This window comes from Leptodactylus fuscus, chromosome 4 (genome assembly GCF_031893055.1).
Source record: "Leptodactylus fuscus isolate aLepFus1 chromosome 4, aLepFus1.hap2, whole genome shotgun sequence".
Lineage (NCBI taxonomy): Eukaryota > Metazoa > Chordata > Amphibia > Anura > Leptodactylidae > Leptodactylus > Leptodactylus fuscus.
In genome coordinates this window covers 194,666,249-194,690,142 of record NC_134268.1, presented here as the reverse complement: position 1 = coordinate 194,690,142, position 23,894 = coordinate 194,666,249, and the positions used below count along the sequence as shown (strand labels likewise).

The following is a 23,894-nucleotide window of genomic DNA, read 5'->3' as shown; positions in this document are numbered from 1 at the left end:
ATTGAAAATCCCGTGTGGCTTTGAGGCAGAGGAGCCGTGTGGATTGATACAGTATTGTGGAAAAATATTCTGTATAACTAACCTGTGCGTGTGTGTTAGTAATCGCTGGAGTAGACCCGCCCATTGGACACTCAGCCCAGAATGAAGAGGGTTAATAAAGTGGTTTTCTGGGACATAACTGGAAGGTGTCATCCAGAGGCGTAACTAGGAATAGTGGGGCCCTGTGGCGAACATTTGACATAGGGGCCCCCCCCTGACCGAAGTTGAAGACTCCGACCAAACGCGCAACACCCCCCGCGCATTCCTGCATGCACTATTATTGCCCCATAGTGTCCCCTGCACACACTATTATTGCCCCATAGCGGCCCCTGCACACACTATTATTGCCCCATTGTGGACACACATGTACAATTATTATACTCTGGGTTCTTTTCAGACCCCTGAGCATAATAATCAGGGATCCAGGGGAGGTGACACACATAAACACTGTTACTTACCTATCCATGGCTCCAATGCGATCCCTGTTGATATTGGCCATCTTCAATGACGTATGGCACGTCACGTGATCTGGGCCTGCGGCTGGACCTCAAGTAGGCCTGAAGCCTGCCTGGAACGCGGAGAGGTAAGTAACAATGTTTATGTTCTCTTACCTCCCTTGGACCTCCGATAATTATACTCAAGGGTCTGAAAAGACCCCCAAGTATAAGTGTGTTTGTGGGGCCTGTGGCCTTACTTACCATTTTTTTTTTCCCCCCCCGCTCCTGGTCAGGGAGCCCCGTGGGCAGATATCAGAATCTGTATGTAAGTAGGGCCTGTTACTGGCTGGGGTTACTCCAGCCCGTAACGGCCTATTTAAAAAACAAACACAGTGGTAGCAGCTGTCGACGGGCCCCTTAATGTCCTGAGCCCTGTGGCAGCTGTTACCACTGCTACCCCGGTAGTTAGGGCCCCCCCCCCCCCCCTCTGTCCACTGAAGCCTGATTGCAGCCTTATACTTGCTATTTCTGTAGTATTACTCCAGTTTCCTCCCACACTTGAAAGACATACTGATAGGGCTGACTGTTAATGTCCGTAAAGCATTCTGGAATATGATGGCGCTATACAAGTAAGCATAATAATAGGGGTTTTTATTGCAGCAGTGACCTCATTTACATCACAAACAAGACAAACAGGGTCACAATAGAAGTTCACGCCTCTACAGGCAACGCCCATAATGACACATCATTGTATCCACTACTGAGAATAGATGTCACAGCTTATCTACTCCTCCTCCCTGCACAAAGCATGCCTAGAAAACTCCCATAGACCTCAATGAGTAGGATCTGGACTGTTGCACCTTTTGGCCATGACTACACTATAAAGCGTATCACTGAATGCAGTTAAGTCAGAGGAGAAGTCTTAGACAAGATGGCTACCCCCGTAATCAGAAAATAAAGTATAATTTCTTATCTGCTTTTAATCCTTAGGCTAGTTAATAAACCTTTAGGGGTGCAACACCTGGGACCCAGGCTGATCAGCTGTTTGAAGAAGCTGCAGAGCTCTAAAACGCTGTGGCCTCATCCCTATGTTAATAACTTTGCATTCATCAGCGACATGGGGCTGTAAATGAATGAAACTGAGCTGCAATTCCAAATACAGCCCCTACAATATGTATGGCGCTGTGCTAGTGAAGAGTACAGCAGTTGTCTGGAGGCAATGGCTTCTGATCTATGGTGGGCATTCGAGTCAGACCCTCCCCTGTCACATAATGCTGATCTGTCCATCCTGGAAAACTTCTTTTAATGAATAAATTACAAGATTGGATGGATGTTTTCTTATAAGACTGTTACTCTAAAGATACCTTAAATGTTCCCGTAGACATTAAAGCACCATTATATATATATATATATATATATATATATATATATATATATATATATATATATATATATATATATATATATATAATTTTGTTTATAGGCTGATAGGCTAAGCTCTCACGTTGTCCTAACTTTGCCTTTTCCCCCTTAAATCCCACTATAACTAACAATGTGCGGATGATGAAGTGTTGTGGTCTTGAGATAATAATTTTTTATTTAAAATTCAGCTTTTGACTATTTAGGATGTGAACACTGACTTTAATCTTCTATTTTTGTTTTTCAGGAATCAGCAAAGGTTTCAGAATTAAACCCCAATGCTAAAGTATGGGGGAATCACATGTTGCATGTGGAAGCAGGGGGCGCTACTGACGGAACAGTTGGTCAGACCTGGGAAGAGCTGCCCGATGAGCCTCCTGATTCCTCCAATGGTACGGACTTTACTGACCGACTCATCTGCAATCTTTATTTTTTTATGGTTTTCAAAATCTTTGTAGGGTGGCCGGTGTACACATCAATAAAACATTGACCGTAAACTTAGATTGACAAAAAAAATTGTACGTGGAGCCACAGTGGGGGGTTTATCACAAGGGAGGAGTCAGTTTTGTTGTAGTCAGTATTGCTGTATTTGTGCCATATTTAGGCAGTGTTGCAGAATACTTCATAAACCTGGTGCACCCAATGTTAGGGATATGTTCACACCACGGAAAATGGATTCCGCGTGTGGAATAGCCTCGACTGAATGGAGTGCACCGGCATCCCACTCCGGATTAGGCCCGAATGAATGGACCTAATCGGGAGGGAGTCTAGCATCGCAGCTGAGTCAGCCGCGGAATCCGTGGCAAGGTAGGTCTTCTCGCTAGCGGAAAAAAGAAGCGAGCTGCTCCCATTGAAGCCATTCCGCCTCAAAATCCACTGCCAAAAAAACGCCGTGTGAACTAGCCCTAAGGCTTCTGGCCTGATAAGTTAAGGCTGTATGACGCTGCCAGAACTTGGGCCTTGCAGTGCTGATAGATGAGAAAATCTTTGATCGGTGCTTGATTACAGTGGCCTTACTACACAGGCTGATGCAAACTGAATGGGAAAGCACAATCTCTAGCACGCATGTTTCTCCCTCATGCGGCTGCAGTGACTATCGTAGCACATCGCCCTGTATAGTAATATTATATCCTCCATAAAAGATGCGATCAGTCCATTGAGTGTTGGCTCACTGGTCAGCTGATATACAGCACTATTAGGCAGGGTTGTGTTATACATCTAGCCTTTCTAGAAACCTTTCTATTCCTATTCCTGCGCCATCTCCTACTGAAACCGTTTTCGCAAATAATACATTTGCTTTATCTGGTGTTATCAGTTCAACAAGCTGCCCAGGCTGAATTTCCCACCCAGGTTCACACTAGCGCTCGGCTTTCCGTTCTTTGAGTCCACTTGAGGACCTGAAAAACGGAAACCTAATCTGCTTAACATGAGGTTACCTGCGGACACCATGAATTTTCTCTGCTTTTTCAAGCCAATTTGAGGACGAAACTCCCAACAGAGTGCAAGTGCTGGTGTGAACCCAACCTAAATTGTGTAAAACTGCAAAAAGACACAATGTCTCCCAAATATGTTCGGTCCACAGTCCCTATTGATCCACAGTTTCCCCTTTTTGGAATTGAATGTCTAAACCTCCCAACACTCCTCCTTCTAAGACCCAACCTTAAATTTACCTTCTTGCATATAAGCTGCCATGACTGTCTTCTCTGTTCTTCCTTATCCGATCCCATCGACAGCTCACCCTCCCCCCACCTCTTGTCTCCATCCCCAATCCCATTAGACTATAAGATCATTTAAGCAGGGTCCTGTCTCCTATTGTTACAATAAACCGTTAGGCCCATCTGCAGCCGTACATTTTTATAAAGCTATATATAGACAAATCGTACATTAAATATAGATATTGCTTCCATTCCTTCAAAGTCTTGTACAGTGTTATTAATACTATTCATAGATGGTGGAGGAAAAACACAGGCTTTTAGATCCAGACAGGGGATATAGGTTGCGAGTGTTGCTGCATCCTTTTGGAGTAGCTGATCTGTGGGTGTCCTGAGTATTGAGCCTCCACTGATCACATATTAATAAATATGTGAGTATTGGAAAATCCCTTTAAGTGGTAACTTTCTAGAGTATTCACATCCGACACAGAGCCCTATATTATGTAGCAGCTGTACTTGGTATTGTAAATGTAAGTCTGTGGCCTCAAAAGTGGAAACAGTGGATCAGTAGGGATGCTGAGACTCTGACTCCCAATAATCTGATATTGGAGCCCTATGCAAAGGGTAGGTGATGGGTATCATAGTCCTGAAGCATCCCTTGAATATTCATAGGATTTGCTATAAATGCCTGACACCTGCAGTCTTACCTCTGGGACCCTTGTCCCTTGAACACAGAGTCTTATTTATGGCTGCAAGTGATCGAGAGGGATCACTTGTGAGTATATCCATTCGCTTCCAAAAATAGCCGAGCAAGCAGTCCTGTTCTCAAGATGGATGAGAGTCCCAGAGGAGAGACCTCCATCTATCTGACAGTTCTGGCAAATCCTATGGATATAGCTATTAATGCCTTCCTGAGAATCCTGCTGTAATTCTGCACACATTGTTCACCTCTATATATTGATATACTGTATGTACGTGACTCTATGCATATATGTAACTACAGGATAGAGCTGCTCTATATAGTGTAACCTTTTCCTAACTGTGGATATATATGTTTCACCCTCATAGTGCTGGATAACAATGGTGATGATGAGCAGAAAGGACACAATGCTGTGCTAACGCAAGACCAGTCTCCTTCAGTTTCTGTGACAGACCAAACAGATATGAATACGATATCTCTGGGAAACTCAGAATATGAATCTATGCATGAAACCACCCATTTAGGTATATTCATCCATCTGAATTTGGCTGATCGTTGTTGCAGGGGGAACAAAATTTTTTTTCTATCTATCTATATTCATTATTATTATGTTGTTATTGTTATTATTATTATTATTATTATTATTATTATTATTATTATTATTATGTTTCTATTTTCCCCTAGAATGATATATATATATATATATATATATATATATATATATATATATATATATATATATATATATTTATTTTGCATAAATATAATTTTTTTTTCCAGTGTCTTCAACTAGACTTGTCTATGAGCAGCTTAAAGCCTCAGTGTATTCTGATGTAGGCCCTGGAGCTCTGGGCATACTAATATAAAGCAGTCTCTGGTTATTCAGTCCCTGCACAGTGACCCGGATGTCCACGTCATGGGCACACTGACCCGGCCATTCACACACCAGCTGGGAGTCACCTTTTCTGTGTAATTTTGACAGCCTGAATCTTACGCTCTAATAGACTTACATAGAAATCAGGGTAGCTGGTAGCTGGTGTGTGCGCCAGTCTGCTGGTCACATAACCAGCCCGGGATGGACGTTTAATAAAGTGAACAATACAGCCATTGAATTCATCAGTCTTTTTACATCACTATGCCCTACTGAAGGGCTAAGACCTAATGCATATTATCAGAGTGGGGCTTAAAGATTAGACTCCTGTTAATAATGTGGACTTGTACAGCTCCATTATTTGATGGGGTAAAGCCACGTCACTGCTAAATTTATTCTTTTTTTTTTTTTGTCCGTCAGGGGCAGTTGATCTACCACAACCAGAGGGTCAAGAAGACCTCCGAGATGTTCTTAAAAAAACACTGGAATTTTGCTTATCCCGGTATGTTGTAGTAATCGCAACACTTGTGGCGCTTTACTGTTGTCACTAGGAATCCTATGTGTTAACATAAGTTACTGAGACTGACAATAGGCGTAATACCGTGTCTCCATCAAATCCAAGCTACAGGAAAGTAAAACTAAGCTTATTCTTTTATTGGTAAATTACTGACGCATTCTGTACCATTTATTAGAGAAACACGTAGCCCATTTTCACTCGGCGTTCATGCTGAAATCCAGCGGCTAATAAATTGTAAACCAGAGGTGGCTACATTGTGCCAATGTGGGCAGAGGTGGGGACGCTTTGGCCTGACTGATGTATTAGAACTCGTGCCAGTTTCCTGGCGTAAGTTATAATGGAAATCTATGCCAGTTCCTACCTAGTGTAGATTTCTATTCTGGCGCCAGGATATCCGGCAGATTTATAAAGAATACACCTAAATACATTTGCCTTATTGTGTTTGGGTGCTGTGGTCAGCATGCAAGTCTTCTTCTGATTGATAATTTGGAGGATGGGGTGATATCGGGGATGAGATAATGGTATCCACTCCCTTGGGGTTATTAGAAGTGACTGGGATAGGAGAATAATATAATATTTTTCTTCCCAGCTGTTTGTGTTCTCCTGTACCCTGGTTAAACCCAATGTGCGAGTGTATGCCGCTCCACTCTAACCAGTGATATCTCTAAATCTATGGGGCTTCAGGTTGGTCTTGGTTTTATTTTATAGCCAAGATTCTCCAAAGTTAAAGCCATTTAAAGTTAGTGTCAATGAATGTGCCCTTCTCAGGGTGAACAGTAATACACTTAGCCCAGCCCTGCTTGTTCACAACTGTAGGGGGTTAAAATGTTTTTGTGTAATTTATCTGACTTTTTTTTTTTTTTTTTTTTTTTTTCTTCTCCAGAGAGAATCTCGCCAGTGATATGTACCTTATATCCCAAATGGACAGTGATCAATATGTGCCAATTCTGACAGTAGCAAATCTTGACCATGTCAAGAAACTCAGCACTGATATGGATTTGATAGTTGATGTATTGAGATGTAAGTATTATCCATTTAAGATACACTACCCAGTGTAGAATCCATAGCTCGGTGGCCCCGTTCACATGGGGAGCGAATTGGCGGATTTTGGTCCTGAGAGTGACGCGGGAAGCCATGCCACAATAGGGCCAAAATGCGCCTGCCACGACTGTTGCGACTTCCCCCTCCGGAGTAGGCTCAAATGTATGGGCCCAGTCCGGAGTGTGCTACCGCGAAGCGGACGCCAGGGCTGAATCAGTCGTGGAATCTGCCTGAAGAAAGGGCAGCTTGCTTCTTTTTTCCGTGAGCGGCAACATACCACTCAGGGAAAAAAGTAAGCTAGAGGTCTCCATAGACCTCTATTGTGAGGGGCCGGATTATGACGGGGATTCAGTGCCAAAATCCGCCCCCTCTTTCCCCGTGTGAACGGGGCCTTAAGATGCCTAAATACATTACTTTATTCTAACCAAACCCACTGACCCCCTGTGTATGGGGACTTCCTGACTTTCTCCAAGCCAGGTGTCGGTGCCCATTCCTTTTCTTGACAAGGGAGAGTAGACACCGCCAAAGGTGTCCGAAGGCATTTAACCCCTGTGTCTCCATCATGAAAATGTGCGTTTGGCTGAGCTAAATGTACACGTGTATGGATTGAGGGTCCAAAGGAATAGTTGTTGGCCGCTCAAAGGTGTATGGCCACGTTTTAGGGTGTAGGAATAAAGCAGGTCCTGTGATCATTACCATAAATGTAATGTGAGATATGAGAGCATAATAGAAATTGTATTGCTTGAAGAGACACTAGAGTGCAGGTTGATAAATATCAGTGGTCAATGTATATATAACACATACATAAAAATAACCATATAGGTGTTCATTGGGTTCTGCCTGGCCAGGTCTGTTCCTTCCGTTCCTCCAGGACTGGTACAGAAGACCCTGTATTCAGTATGTCAGGTAGACATTCTAGTTGAATCTGAAGATCAGGTAGCCCAACCTGTGACAAAGAAGTAGAGAAGTCCTTTATACTGACTTTATGAATGGTAGTATTAATAGCACCACATGCGGCATTTCACCTTTCTCTTCTAATTTTCATTAATTGGTACTTATGCAACATTTGTTTCAGCTTTGCCTTTAGTCCAAGTGGATGAGAAAGGAGAGAAAGTCAGACCGAATCAGAATCGTTGCATTGTTATTTTACGTGAAGTCCCTGAATCTACTCCAATAGAGGTAAGAATGGCGCCTTGCTAACATTATCTTGAAAACGTGAAATCCCCTTTAATCATACCGACATAAAGCTATTAAAGAGGACCTTTCTTGTCCAACAAGTCCAGCTGTTTGCCTTATCCAATAGATGCTGCTCCACTGATTCTGGTATAATTGGATTTTTTTTTCTCTTGCCCCCACCATTCCTGAGCTATCCAAGGTTGTTTAGTGCTGCATATATTATTTAGTCTCTGTCAGGGGGGCAGTGTCAGGCAGGAGCAGACAAGGGGTGTGATTCTGAGCTCTGACACTGGCTGCCTCTGATTGGAGCTCTGAGTCATGCCTCCTGCCTGACACCGCCCTTCTGACATAGCAGAGCTGGAATCACACATCAGGCCAAAACTAACTGCACTTGTTACTCAGGAACGGTGGAAAATAGAGAGGAAATTCCAACTGGACTGGAATTGGTACAGCACCAAATGCTAAGAACTAGAATTAGTGAAGGTGGTGAAAGGTCCTCTTTAAGTCCTGTGCAAAGTGTCAGTCACATTGGGTAGTCACAATTACAATTTACAAATGTCTGTGACTAGAGATGAGCGAACACTATTCGGAACAGCGGTTCCGAATAGCACGCTCCCATAGAAATGAATGGAAGCTGCTCCCCACGTGCTGGCTACGTCCATTCATTTCTATGGGAGCGTGCTATTTGGAACCGCTGTTCCGAATAGTGTTTGCTCATCTCTATCTGTGACCAGTTCTGACTAATGGGGTTGTCGTACGGCAGCCATATCTGTAACTCCTATACAAGTGAGTTGAAGCTATAGCAACCGCAAAGCACAGTGAGCTTGACCACTGCAGTGTGGTCAGACAGGGTTTGTAAAGGAGGGGTTGTTTCTACAAATGGGGCATTCATTTGTAATCCTGTGGATATGCCCTAAATGTTGGTCATAGGACAACCCCTTTAATATGCATTAATCTGGATAGCTTGTATTTAGATTTTTTTTTTTTTTTTATATATATACATAGCCAGCCTTTTGAGTGTTTTATAACTAACTAATCCTATTTTGTCTGGCTTTTTCTCCATAAGGAGGTAGAAGCTCTCTTCAAGGGCGAGAACTTGCCGAAGTTTATTAATTGTGAATTTGCCTATAATGACAATTGGTTCATCACATTTGAGTCTGAAGCTGATGCACAGCAGGTAATATAGTCCTCTTTCTGCCTGTGTTGTCTTGAAAACATTCACAGATTCCAGATTCCTTGAGCTGTGTTGTATGACGCTCGAGGCATGACAACGTTGTTAGGTTTTAGGGTTACATTCTTGTAGTGTAGCACAAACTATGTACAGTGGTCCCTTGACGTTCGTGGGTCCGACCTTCGCGGAAGGGCTATACCACAGGTTTTAACATTAATGAAAGGATACTTCGTTGTTTTTTTGAACACCACGGGTTTTCCCGCGGCCGCTCATCAATATCATCAGAAAAGTTTTGTGTATCATCTTCAATGGTGAGTACCTATATAATTTCATATACTGTACTGTACGTAGACTATTTTGGATATGAACAGCATTGCAGGACATTCCCTAACATGAGATTAAACACTGCATCTCCACTTCGCGGAAATTTGACTTTCACGGGCGGCCTTGGAACGTATCCCCTGTGAAAGTCAAGGGACCACTGTATGTACTGGGCACCACACTGGACATTGTATAACTTAGTGATGGTTGTGAGCAGCTTTTTCTTGAGTCACCAGCCACAATTATTAATAGGACAAATCAATTTGTAGTGTTTCGGATTTGCTTTGGGGGATTCCCAACAATCCCAAACAGGCAAAAAAAAAATAAAATAGCCAATTTCTCCCTGGGGTTCCTCAATTTGGTTAGTTAGGGATGTGCAGCAGATCTATATATTGAGGAAGAGGCAAACTTGCAGTTCATTTTTCTGTTCTGAGGTGAAGTATGTTTAGTGTTGTTTTTTGTGGTATAGTTATCGTTAGCTTTTATCGTTACACTGGCCATACACATTGGATGGGTATTTCCAGAAATCACAATTTGGACAGGATGAGCTGACCATCTAATGTGTATGGGGTCCTCCTGACTCTTCTTTCATGGCAGGTAAGTATATACGGACTAGAATAGAAAAAGGAGACAGAGCTTGTTCCAGCAGCTTATACTGTAGAGGCGCACACACACACTTACTGTATGGCCAAAACAAGTGTGTAGGTAGGTGTCAGGCATGATAGTTGTGGACTGAATAGGTGTATTACCGACTGCTCTATAATGTGTAGGGTTTCTGTAATTCCTAATTAAAAAGGGATTATTTATTCACATCTTTGTATTGTTCTTCAGGCTTACCGGTACCTAAGAGAAGAAGTGAAAATGTTTCAAGGAAAGCCAATTAAGGTGAGGCCATAAAATACATAAATTCTGGAGATTTTTTTTGTTCATCCAGGAGTGAATACTGAATTGTCGTCTTGTGTATGTTTTCAGGCTAGAATAAAGGCAAAGGCCATCGCGATAAATACCTTTTTGCCAAAGAACGGTTACCGACCTCTGGACATGAATCTTTACACACAGCAACGCTATACAACATCGTTCTACTTACCTCCGGTGTATAGTCCACAGCAGCAGTTCCCTCTCTACAGCCTCATTACACCACAGACCTGGTCTACTGCACACAGTTACCTTGACCCTTCTCTGGTACGTTCCTTCTTAATAGAAGGTCAGCTAAATACCTTAACCTACACGTTACTTAACACGTCTTAACTTTTTGTTTTTGCTTTGCGGGTTTTCTTTAGGTGACACCTTTTCCTAATACTGGATTCATAAATGGGTTTACATCTCCTACTTTCAAGCCAACAGCGTCACCTTTGACGTCTCTCCGACCTTACACACCTAGAAACAGGCAAGTATAAATATATATCTGCTATTATTGGATGGCTCGTGTAACTGCGAATGCAACCCCTTTTTGAGCAGGGTTCTAGACTTTAATGCTGTCTTGAAGCTGAAAAATCAGCTTAATGGGTTCCCAGGGTCAAAGCACCACACTCCCAATCCTGTAGAATGAAAGTGTTCATGCATGCTTATTACGTATCCGTTCACACAAGGTACTCGGGCAGCCCCATTCGCCTGTAATCTGCAGACAGGAGATACATAGTGGTCATGGGAAAAATTCTTAAGCAGTTGTCAGTCTTTGGGTCCCCTGAACATTTTTTCGGGCCCCGGTTTTGTCAAGGCTTCTACTTTGCTGTAGTTTCAGGTCTACAGACATTCGATCAAATTGACGATACAAGGAAACTTTTAGACACCCGCTCTCCTGATCGCTGGGGGACCCAGCAGTCTGACCCACAGCAATTGTCTGTATGGCACAACCCTTTTTAAAGGATTCCTATCATTAAAACACAATTTTTTGTGAGTAACACGTAGGAATAGCCTTAAGAAAGGCTATTCTTCTCCAACCTTTAGATGTCTTCTCCGTGCCGCCGTTTGGTATATAATCCGTTTTTTGTCGGTATGCAAATGAGTTTTCTCGCAGCACTGGGGGCGTCCCCAATGCTACGAGAGAACTCTCCAGCACCGCCTCCATCTTCAGGATTAGCCTCTTCACGCGTCTTCTTCCAGCGCTGGGGGTCAAACTTCTAGGCCTCGGGCAGAGCCGACTGCTCATGCCTGCAGCCACAAGAAAACTGACCGCTTATACAGTAAGTGGCCATTTTCTTGTGGCCTCCAACTCCTGAAGATGATGGAGGCAGCGCTGGAGATTTCTCTCGCAGCATTGGGGACGCCCCCAGTTCTGTGAGAGAACTCATTAGCATACCAATGAAAACCAGGATTTCTGCCGAACGGCGGCACGGAGAAGACATCTAAAGGTAGGAGAAGAATAGCCTTTCATAAGGCTATTCCTACATGGTAGGCAGAAAAAAATTGTGTTTTAATGATAGGATGCCTTTAATGACCAAACATGTATTTTGTGTAAACCTACACAGACTTGGAAATTTTTATTAATTCAGTCCTAAATTCAGATACACTAAAACTAGAGTAGACCCGTTCCATCCTCACCATGATGTGTGTTTTGGCATGTTTCACAAGTGTGTTGTGCTAGGTAATGGTGCTATTCAGGCACCACTAATCTAATTTTAAACCCCGCTCCCGTTTTAAAATAAAACTATAAAAACGTATAGGTAAATCATACCTTTGCTTTCACGCATATGTGGGGGCTCATACAGCAACATTTTGCTGATGGAGCCCCTTTAATAATCGTAGTGCGCTATATGAATCCCAAAACCACTGAAGAAGGTGCCGTGTGAGAACACGTACATTTGACCTACTGCCTGTATACTGTGATTTTTCTGCTGTATACTGTGATTTTTGTAAATCTTGCCCATAGATGTAGTGGGAACATGTATTTTGATGACAATAATTGGTAATTGTTCTGGTTGAGTTTTAGTACCTTTTTTTTTTTTTTTTTTTTTTTAAATAAAGAAAAAAAATCAATGCCTTTTTTATGCACTGTGTGAACTAAAGCAGGCCATACACATTAGATGTGTCAGTGAAGACCACCGCTTATCTAATATGTAAAGGACTCCCTTTGAATACAGATGTCATGGGAGAAAATGGATTGGCATATTGGTTTTCAGGGAGGTTATCCAAGGCTGGAAGTGCCAGAGAGCAGCTTATTCCCCTCTCCCCAATAGAACACATGCATACTTAGCCAGTCATACAAGGGGAAGGGGTTTGGGAGGAATGGTTGTACAAGCCTTCATCTGACACCTATCTGATGTGTATGGCCAGTAGGCGGTAGGTATAATGGTCCTGTTCATTACTAGTACCTGCTTCAGAGAGAATGTTGATATAAAGGGTCTTTCAGTGCGTGGACTATAGGACAGCCTAGCAGGATTGGACCGGTGTGGGTCCAACAGCCAGGCCCCACAATTGGTGGTTTGAAGAGACCCCACACCATTCGGTCAGTGATGAGCCCTCAGCACTGAATACCCAGCACAATGCAAACAGGGCTGTTTTTAGTATTATAGCTCTGTCACATTCACTTGAATGGGGCTGAGCTGCAGTTTGTACCATGCGACCAATGAATATGTCACATGCAGAGTAGAAACCGCAGACCTTGTAACTCTCAACCTCTTCTTCATACAGCCAGTCCCAATATAGGATCCCAATTCATTAGATATTGGGGTCTTCTCCTAAGAGTAGGTCATCAATAGTTCAGTCCTTGGAAAGCCATTTTATAGGGTTGTATGAAAGCTGCGGTAAATGATGTAACAAAAGAAAAAAAAATAAATGACCCATTACTATTAAATCCCATCGGATCCTCCATTGGTGAATACCAAATCTTATTTTTTGTGGAGTGATGATGTGCTGTACATCCACATGACCACCACAGCCAGTCAGCAGCATTAACAGTGATGCTAGCATGTATATAGTATGGGGTGCGAACCACTTCTGTAACCACACTGGAGCAAAACTGATTGAAATATAGACAACTATATGTGTCATCTGACTCCTGTGTAAGAAGTCTACCGTGCCTTTTCTATAGATATGCCATGTATATGCTATATAGTCAAGGCTATAGCACTAGTTTTCCATATGACACAGTCTGAGTAACATGACGCAAACCTAACCTAACCATTCCTATCCATAAAACTCCCAAGTTTCCATTTCTGTCTAAAATCAGGGGACCTCATTAGTCTATAAGGTGCGCCTGTGTTTTAGTTGGTGGGCTCTCAGTCGTTCATGTTCTTCGGCAGATTGAGAGCACAGATGTGAAGCTAACATGCAGCCAAGGACTATGGGATTTGTCCAGCCCCCAGTAAATGGTAGTAAGATGCACCCAAAGAAACAAAATGGCCTTCACCTCCACTTTTCCCCTGGTCATATCTTGTCTTTTCCTTGTGTCACATGGGATCAGTCAAGTCTCCCCTCCTCCTTACTGGGTGAAGCAGGAGTTTCCGCGGTGTACTAGGACAAAGCCTATATGAAGTCTTAGCTTTTTAGATGTTCTCCAGGTAAGGATGGGGCAGACAGGAAATGAAAGGGGTTGGCTGCATTAAATTACATTTTTTTTCAGGGACTACCCCAATCCAGGATTTGTGTGCAGCGGTTGTTGGACCATGCTGGGTACCGATGACTTGTTTGTAATGATGTGACAACGTCCAGGCCCAGCACTCTATGATCCAGAGGGAATGGGGCCACAACAAGCCCTTTCTATAAGACAGTTAATATCAGGATTATGTAGAAAATGCTGCAGACTGATAGAACGGTGATGGAAACCATATTTTTGGTTTAGTTTTATCACTCATTTTGGTATATCTGTAGCTGTCAGGTTTCTGGTTTGCCCAGGTCATGTATAGAATGTAATGTTCTCTCCATTCTTCTGATATACCGTATGTTATCTGGTGACCAGTCATGTCTGTAGTCCATTGTTCATCATGGTATTTGTGACACCCGATGAAACATCTTGTATGTAGTGAAGCATGGCCGGCCATATTGTTGACGTATATGCTGTGTGCTGCCAACCTCGCCTCAAGAAACCGAATATAATATTTTAATCTTCTTTACTTGCAACTTCTGTATTTAATAATTCTCTAGGAATCCTGGCAAGTCTCACCTTCGGCACACAATACCTAGTACTGATAGGGGTACGGCACTTCTTGACGGTCCAACTATCTTCAACTTTACTACTGATAGATTAATCAATGGTGTGCGAGGGCCACCAGCACGACAGCCAGGACAAACTAGAACAAGAATGCCAAATACGGCAACTTTTGTCAAGAGGGATGTCGGTACTGGTCGTGTGGAGCCCACCACTATTGAAACCTCCCCTGGTCTTGGGAGGGGGAGGTGAGTTTGCGTGCGCTGAGGCCACAGGTCTTGTATGCTTGTGAAGGATTTTTTATTTATTTTTCATCTACTAGGAGCCGTCACGTCTTTAATGGATTTTTATTCGTGTTCGCCCTTTTGTTTTGTAGAAAGTTTTGCGGCGCAAGTTCATGAATAACAAGTTGTCTCTTTAATTTCTTAGGAAAAATTCTTATGGATACAGAAAGAAAAGGGACGACAAGTTTGTGGTGAGTTAAGATGCTTTGTGGGTTTGATGTTAATTCAGGTTTTTTGCCTTGTGGTGCAAGGCAAGTTACAGTTTAACATGGAAGTCAGATACCTATAATAGCAGTGTATTGTTGCACATAATACAGATAGAGCATCGGGCCTAGTTTAGAAGTGTGTGTCTGTAACCCATGTACTTGATCAGTAAAGTTTGCCATTTTTTTTTTGTTTCTGTCACCCAGAGAGGTCAGACCCAATCGCCTCCACCCATTAAGCCTCCTTCTCCTAGCTTTGAATTAGGGCTGTCAAGTTTCCCCCCCTTACCTGGTGCTGCCGGCAACTTAAAACCTGAAGATTTCTTTGAGAACACTTTGTCTAATTTGGTAATAAGCACATCTAAAGATAAGGTAAGATCGGCTTTCATGTTGGCAGAATGATGGGGTTCCCTTTAAGTGGGGGGGATGGCAGCCAGAGAGGGAGTATACAGAGAGTATACCATACCTGCAATGCTTCCTCTTTTGCTGATCCAGTCTGTTGACCGCTCTAGTTCCAGTTACCACTGCCATGGGAATTTTCATTTTTCCATATTGCTAAAGCTTATGTGACCTGTTAGGACTTCTGACATGTGATCTGTGCTTTCAGTTGTAAACACGACGCACTGGTAGATCTGTTACATGACGTACCCCACTGATTTATAATGGGAAACATTACCAATGTTTTTTCCCGTGAAAAGTAACACGGTCTGTGATGAAGGCTTCTAATGGAGACTCGGATGCAGATATGGACATAGAAGTGTTTCACATTATGCACTGACATGTGTTTTATGTGTATGTATGTGTGTGTGTATATATTATCTATATCTATCTCTAATCTATTCTTGTACGGAGAGCCAACGCTGGTGTGATCCCAGCTTCTATCTATCTATCTATCTATCTATCTATCTATCTATCTATCTATCTATCTATCTATCTATCTATCAGCAACTTGTATAGAGGGAAAATGTCCTTTTATTGGAAGAGCAGTGCACCGCGTATTTCTGCACTTCAGAAAGGATGAGAGCCGATACGTGGTGTACTGCTTTTCCGTTAAAAGGACCTTTTCCATCTATACAAGTTGCTGGCAGACCGGATAGTTTTTCTATTATGAACCCTTTTAGCTGGAGAGGGGTTTCTGCTGTTCAGTTTATGGGATGATCCCCCAATTTGCTGGTACTATATGCTGCATTACTTAATCCTTGAGGGTTAATCTGCCTGTTTCTAACCCTGTGCAAGCTGTAAGGTATAATACAAGCATAAAAAGTAGCTGCACAAATTTCCCGGTAGTTTGCTTCAGTGTATGTCTGGAATCCAGATGGGTTAGCTCAGTCTTTTCCTAGATAGGCCACTGTTGTATCCACTTCGGGGCAGAGAGCAGGTCTCTATATACAAGTGCCCTGCTTCTGAGTGCTAACAATAGTCTTATTCATGAATGTGGCTGAATTTCTCACTATTTTCAGATATTAGAAATCTGTAGAATGTTCATGTATGTGGTGTATTAAAGGGATTCTACCTTTTTTTTTTTTTCTCGATTACACATGAGAATAGCCTTAAGAAAGTCTATTCTTCTCTTACCTTTAGATGTCTTCTCCGCACCGCCATTCAATAGAAATCCCAGTTTTCATCTGTATTCAAATGAGTTCTCTTGCAGCACTGGGGGCGGGCCCAATGCTGCAAGAGAACTCTCCAGCCCCACCTCCATCTTCTTCAGGAACAGACTCTCCCTGCGTCTTCTTCCATCCTGGGTTTCAATCTTCTAGGCATGCACAGTCAGCTCGGGCCTCAAGCAGAGCCGACTGCGCATGCCCGGCAGCCACAAGAAAATGGACACTTACACTAGCTTACTGTGTAAGCGGCCATTTTCTTGTGGCTCCCGGGCATGCGCAGTCGGCTCTGCTTGAGGCCCGATGGAAGAGCCGACGGCGCATGCCTAGAAGATTGAAACCCAGGACAGAAGAAAATGCGGGGAGAGGCCATTCCTGAAGAAGATGGAGGCGGCGCTGGAGAATTCTCTTTCACCTTTGGAGACGCCCCCAGTTCTCTTTCACCTTTGGGGACGCCCCCAGTGCTGCAAGAGAACTCATTTCCATACAGATGAAAACCGGGATTTCTACTGAATGGCGGTGCGGAGCAGACATCTAATGGTAGGAGAAGAATAGCCTTACTTAAGGCTATTCCTACATGTGATCAAGAAAAAAATGTGATTTTAATGAAAAAAATCCCTTTTTAAGCTTTATTTACATAAAACTAGAGTATACTGTAATAACTTCATACAGATATATACGGCCCATCCTGAAGCTATAGGGAGCCAATAACTGGTGCTAGGTGATCTGATTTCTAGACCGAATTAAATCTGCTTGTTATATTATCAGAGTGTCAGCCAAACCTACCAATTTCAATGACTCTTGCCTAATGTATATTTATGGGGTTGTTCCCTATAACATGCAGGCACTTCATTTCTAGCCCTTTTTTTGAAGTATCCCAAGTGTCTAAAATTCAGCAAAAGCTACAAATTAATAAACTTTTGCATGTGGTCTGTTAGTTTAGGATTGTTTTTCACTTCTATTTTCCTCTTTGTGTTTTTGGGGTTCTCGTAGAACGTTAATGTGGATGCAAGTACAAACACTGTCCCCTCTGGAATTCCACGGGAACCTTTGCTGCCAGTCCCTACTGTTCTGCCAGTGACCTACCAGAGTCCTCCCTCCCCATCACATTCTCCAGAGTAAGTTGGTTTCATCTTTTTGACAATTTTTTTTTTTTTTTTCCAATCAATTTTTTATTTTTCCTGAATAAGCCAATATTGGATTAGTATTATAGACTTACATGGACACGTAGGTTGTCAGTGTCCGCAGCTTCAAAGAACTTTATTAAACGTTATGTCAATTAATATATCAGTCACCCCATGAACTTCTTTCTTTCAGTGAATCTAAAATAGTGGATGTTCAGCAGCGGGGGTCTCCAACTATCGAAAGGATCTCAAACACACTCAGTACCGCTAGTAAATCCATTCAGGTCAATGGAGCTGCTACAGTAAGTCCATCCTGTTTTATGTGTACCTACTGAGTGCTCTTATATGACGGTAGGTATTTAGAGTCTCCGTCTTTCATTCTGAATATTTGATGATTGTTTTTTTTTGTTTTTAATTAGGAATTAAGAAAGCCCAGTTATGCGGAGATTTGCCAGAGAACAAGCAAGGATGGGCCGACATTACAGCCCTCAAAAGAACAGAAGCAAAACTCTACTGCTTGTGTCAAAGAAGAGAGGAAGGCCAACGACACATCAGTAGAGAAAGCCAGAGACACCCCTCCTGCAAAATCCAACCCAGGGCGGCCCAAAGACCAGAGGAGACTATCAGGGCGCCGATCTCCTCCACCTCCTCTGGCTGTTGGGAAACGTGTAAATAAAGAACCTGGAAGCCCACTAAAATCTCCTCAGTAGAAGGGAAAAGGCCAAAGGGAGACCTACACATCACACATTAGCTGTCACGCCACACCCATGTATTACTGAATGAGTTGCTGGACGAGGATATGTAGTTCTAGGCACTTGTGATGAGTGGGTTATAGACATTGTTCCCCCCCAAGATTAAAGCAAACCTGACAGGTGACTTGAACTGCCTTATCTGAGAGCAAGTTATAATGGAGGGAGAGAAGCTGAGTGTGGAGATATATAGGATAGAGGGACGAAGCTGAGCTCTGTGATATATAGGGTTATATGATAGAGGAGAGAAGCTGAGCTCTGTGATATATAGGGTTATATGATAGAGGAGAGAAGCTGAGCTCTGTGATATATAGGGTTATATGATGGAGGAGAGAAGCTGAGCTCTGTGATATATAGGGTTATATGATGGAGGAGAGAAGCTGAGCTCTGTGATATATAGGGTTATATGATAGAGGAGAGAAGCTGAGCTCTGTGATATATAGGGTTATATGATAGAGGAGAGAAGCTGAGCTCTGTGATATATAGGGTTATATGATGGAGGAGAGAAGCTGAGCTCTGTGATATATAGGGTTATATGATGGAGGAGAGAAGCTGAGCTCTGTGATATATAGGTATATATATCACATTGAAGGAAGATGAGCTCTATGATATATAGGGTTATATGATAGAGGAGAGAAGCTGAGCTCTGTGATATATAGGTTTTTAGGATAGAGAAGAGAAGCTGAGTTCTTTGATATATAGGTATATATGATTTGGAGCAAGAATCTTGAATAAAGTACAGTAAATCCTGACAGGACTCCTATGAGAGACAGAGTCCTGACTACTCCTCCCACAAACAGTGATTGATATTGTACACACAGATACAGAGAGAGAGGTCAGTCATACTGTGGGTGGGGTAGTCCGGACTCTTACTGTCTTTCCTAGGAGTCCTGTCAGGATTTACTCAGGAATGTTGCTCCAAATCATATAACCCTATATATCACACAGCTCAGCTTCTCTCCTCCATCCTATAACCCTATATATCACAGAGCTCAGCTTCTCTCCTCTATCCTATATATCACAGAGCTCAGCTTCTCTCCTCTATCCTATATATCACAGAGCTCAGCTTCTCTCCATCATATAAATCACAGAAATCACTTGATGGGTTCACTTTAAGTAATGCCAGTTTGTACCACTCAGCATTTGGATTGTGACGTTCAAAGCTATTTCTTTTTTTCCTTTCTCCTCTTTTGTCTTTTCTGTGCCGCGGACACATTTTGTTTTATGCTAGCATTAGCATCTAATGCTACCAAAACTGGCTACTAAAAGTTTTGTTTTTGCTACTATTTTTTTCCCCTTTACATTACTTGACATGTTTAGGTTTGCTAACTTTTGACGGCGATTGTTTCAGCGTGCTACTAACTCCTATCCAGCTACACATTTACACGACACAAGTTAAACGTAGTCAGATGTTTCAAAGCACATTATTCTTAAAGAGATTTAGAGCAGAGTTCGAGCACTGACCGCTTTGTCTCTGCTCCACGTAGGTTTTCGTTTGCCCTCTAACCTTTACAACGATTGCTCCTTTATATAATTTTTTTTTGTTTTTCTCCTTTTGACCCATGGATCCTTGAATGCAATGCTGCACAAGGGGTAACTACTTAATGACATCTCCCAATTGCCATGAACTTTTCCGTTTTGATCAGAACAAAACGGGGGGGTGATGACGATGTATTAGAATTGTGTTTTCTATATATCTACTAACATATATATAAAAAAAAATTATATATATATCTATATATAACGGTGGGAGATGTCATAACCACCTTGGGAATAAAGGTTTATTGCAGGTTGTACACATTATACTTTTTGAAGGACAAGGATGCACTAAATTTAGCACGTTTCTAATAAAGAAGAATCTAAATTATTTTAGTTTTTGAAATATGTAAAGTTTAGAAAAATTAAAAAAAAAAAAAAAAAAAGTATTCAGAGCAGCGAAAGTTTACGCTGTAGGGTACAGTTTATTCCAGGTGTGGTTTTTTTTTCAAATTTTTTTTTTTCTGCTCCTTTTTCTCTTTAATACTGCCAGAGGTGCCTGCAAGACAAATTGCAGGTTTGTGGCAGTGAGAAAAATTTAACTTTTTTTTTTTTTTAAGAAATTTTTTTTTTTAAAAGAATATTTCCATCCAATATTTAAAGACTTGAATTTTATTTAAACTTGAAAATGACTTTGCCTTAACTTTTGTATAAGACAGCTTAGATTTAATTAAGTCTGACCCCTCCTGGGTTAGCTTGAGTGAAATACAAAAAAAAAAAAAAAAAAAATTTACTTGGTTTCAGTGTTTACCTCTGTTATGACTGACCCGAGTAACGACACTGTTGTACAGGAACTAGCAACAGTTTTGTAATATACCTTCAAGATCTCGAACATTTGATTTGAATTTTTTTTTTTTTTTTTTTCCAGATTGTTGAAATGTAAATGCAAATAGTCAATACTGTATTAAATATGTGCACTTGGAAGTGTGTGCTTTGCTTGTACAGTTGTAAATAATCAGAACATTTAAAAAAGGTACCCTACGAAAAAAAATGCTAAAAAATTATTGTTGATATATTATAAATGTTGCTGTTAAGCTGGATGTAGATAAACTAAATGTTGTGGTTTGCATATTTTTTTTTTTTTCTTTTTTTTTTTACTGGGTGTGTTGAACTGACTTTGCCTATTCACTGCAAAAGGGAGATTGCTAGAGTCTTACCCGAACGTAAAACCCTCATCTATTTCATCATTCACGAGACATTTTCACTACCATTAAGCATCCTATTACGTGAGAGACAGCTTATCCTGTGACTTATGTAAGCCCCCTTCACTTTAGAGGAAATCCCAAAATATTGTCCAAATTTTTTTTTCTTTTTTAAATCAAAGCATGCAAAAAAAAAATTGCCACTTACACCCAGAGCCAATAACAAAGGGGTTTTACATAATGTTCTTTAAGTCCTTGTTATCATTTTTGTGTGTCTTTTTTTGTTAACTTAACAAAGTGGCTTTCTCTGAGCTTAGTTGTGTAACTGTCTGCTGTGACATATTGTCAGGTGTACGTAACACTCATACACTATGAATACTGAACATTCATCCTCGAAAGATTAAAAATGACAACACCAAAAAATTTCTGCACAATGAAATGGGTATATATATCTATCTCAGACATAAAGGCCTCTCCTAATATCCACACCTGTCTGAAGAACAGGGACCTTTGTTCCCTACTTGGAGAGGTGCCCACAAATGTGTTTCCATTAATTTCTATGGGTGTTCCAAAAATGTGTCCAATAAAGGCATCCTGCCGTAGAAGTGTATGGAGAGAGCCAGGCATGTGCACCCTCTCCATTCACAGTGGCAATGAAATGATCTTGAGAGATGGTGGGACCTGCATCTATTTTTTAACACCTTTTGGTTATTTATTTAAAGGGGTTGTCCGGGGAGTTCAGTTTTACTACTTCATGGAATTTATTAAAGCTGGGATCATGGGTCACATGACTAAAATCTGGACTCTGCCCCTGTGTCGATCCGCCTCCTCCCTACTCTCTCGTTTTCGCAAGTAGTTGGTTACCCGTGCTACGATGGTCACAGACTATACTAAAGCCAACCCCCTCGTCTGAAAATGGGAGAGGAGGCGGAGCTTCCTGGGGGTGGGTACTTTTGTTCTAGATAGGTGATCCAGGGTCGTAACAAGGTCCAACATGAAAAAAAAAATATATCCTCGGAGGAATTAAGTAAAATTTAACTCCTTGGAAGAACCCCTATAATGTTTAAGATTGGACACCCCTTTAACCTTGACGAATATTTTGTTTACTAGATTGGCTCGACTCTTGGTAGATTCACCAAAAGAAAGTGCAAAGGCTGTTTTTAGACGGGGACGGTAGTTACTAAAATATACAGTATTATGTATGTGCGCCTTCTATAGTTGCAACACTACAATTTTATTCAGATGATTGATCCTTAGCTGTTGCAAAACTGCTCTTTTTATGGTAAAAAAACGAAAAAACCTTTTCCCTAAGGGGAAGAACCGGGGTATAAGTTTCCGTCATTAAGGGGGAGAAATTACCTTTGTCATACTTAAGCAACTGTTTACATTCCCAAGAGTATACTCTGTACAGTACTTTTGAAGAAAATCGCTTTTGTCATTGGCAGAAGTTCTTTTAATTTAAACATGAAATTAAAGATTTTCAGTTTTTAGGTTTTTTTGTTTATTTTTGAATTTTTTTTAATGGTTTTTGTATGTTTTTTTTTTTTAATGTGCATTTTAAGCCCGCAAACGGTGCAGAGCCAGGATTTTGTTTCAGTATTTTAGAAGCAGAAGGCCATTTGTTCTGATTTCGAGGTGTATCTGGCGACAGCTGAGCGAAGTGGTTACATATCTGTCTCCTGCTCTTACGGTTAAAAAAAATTTTTTTGTGTTTGTGAATATTTTACACTAACAGCTGCAGGCGGTTCACTTGAATTTGCGCAACTGTATTTACATGGAATAGAAACATCTGAGGGTTTTTCACTTTGTCCTATATCTTCCATTAAGACTGGAATCAAGCATAACTGTAAAGTATTGGTAATTTAATTTTTTTTTTTTTTTTTGTGACATACAATGTAAAAAAAATGTCTAATTTGAAAAAAAAAAAAATGTAGGTTATGAAAAAAAAATAAAGATTTAGGCACTGTTATGTTTTCTTTTCTCTTTAATAAAGGATCTTTGTTTTCGTTAATTATCCTTCCTGGTTAATAAGACAAAATTGCACATCCACACTCACCACATCTATTATTAACAACCAATTATGGTGATTATTAAAGAAAATCTTTCACCCCCAAATCCAGTTCTTTCCACTGCTCCACTAATTTTGGCACAGTTGGATTTTTTTTTCTCTAGCCCCCACCATTCAGAAGCAATCAATGCTGTTACTTATGCTGCCTCATATCCTGTTTAGGCTCTGTACTGTCAGGTCCTTTGCCTGCTCCTACCTGACACGCTCTTCTGACCATACAGAGTTGAAGAAGTACATCAGGCATCAATACTAACAGCACCGATTGCTCTGGAATGGCGGGGGCTAGAGAAAAAATAAAATCCAACTGTGCTGGAATTAGTGGAGCCACGCTTATTAAGAAATGCTAAGAACTGGAGGCAGTGAAGATCTTCATTAACGGGGTTATCCACTTTATAACATTGATGGCCTATCTTTAGGATAGTCCATACATATTAGATCTGCTATGGTCCAACAACCTGGACCCCTGCAGATCAGCTGTTTTGAGACAGTTTGTGTCTCAATTTACTTGCCAGGAGCTGCAGAGGCTGTACAACGGCACTGTCCCATTGCAGGCTATTGGTAATCTCTCTGGAAAAACCGGTAGAACTGTGATCTTGGTAGTATATTAAAGCTGAATGTCATAATATTTTTTTTTTTTTTTTTTTTTTACAGGACACTAGAAGCACAGTATTATAAGGCTTAAGATATTATGGGGAGAACTGTGGATGTAGTGGTCATCGACTTTACAAAGGTGTTTGACACTCCCTTATAGACG

At 41.4% G+C, this 23,894-nt stretch overlaps 1 protein-coding gene across 2 annotated transcripts in view; it reads left to right on the top strand.

Moving 5' to 3' along the window:
- LARP4B (La ribonucleoprotein 4B) overlaps positions 1 to 23,041 on the top strand; it is a 57,796-nt gene extending 34,755 nt beyond the window's left edge. For both annotated transcript variants that reach the window (XM_075271573.1, XM_075271572.1), the window contains 15 exons: positions 2,143 to 2,287; positions 4,616 to 4,771; positions 5,539 to 5,620; positions 6,519 to 6,655; positions 7,752 to 7,855; positions 8,919 to 9,029; positions 10,176 to 10,229; positions 10,317 to 10,526; positions 10,625 to 10,731; positions 14,427 to 14,678; positions 14,860 to 14,905; positions 15,125 to 15,289; positions 17,515 to 17,639; positions 17,839 to 17,947; positions 18,065 to 23,041. In XM_075271573.1, coding sequence (XP_075127674.1) covers positions 2,143 to 2,287; positions 4,616 to 4,771; positions 5,539 to 5,620; positions 6,519 to 6,655; positions 7,752 to 7,855; positions 8,919 to 9,029; positions 10,176 to 10,229; positions 10,317 to 10,526; positions 10,625 to 10,731; positions 14,427 to 14,678; positions 14,860 to 14,905; positions 15,125 to 15,289; positions 17,515 to 17,639; positions 17,839 to 17,947; positions 18,065 to 18,355 — 2,094 coding nt within the window. In that variant the 3' untranslated portion in view covers positions 18,356 to 23,041. The remainder of the gene's footprint in view (positions 1 to 2,142; positions 2,288 to 4,615; positions 4,772 to 5,538; positions 5,621 to 6,518; positions 6,656 to 7,751; positions 7,856 to 8,918; positions 9,030 to 10,175; positions 10,230 to 10,316; positions 10,527 to 10,624; positions 10,732 to 14,426; positions 14,679 to 14,859; positions 14,906 to 15,124; positions 15,290 to 17,514; positions 17,640 to 17,838; positions 17,948 to 18,064) is intronic.
- Positions 23,042 to 23,894: the final 853 nt, after the last annotated feature.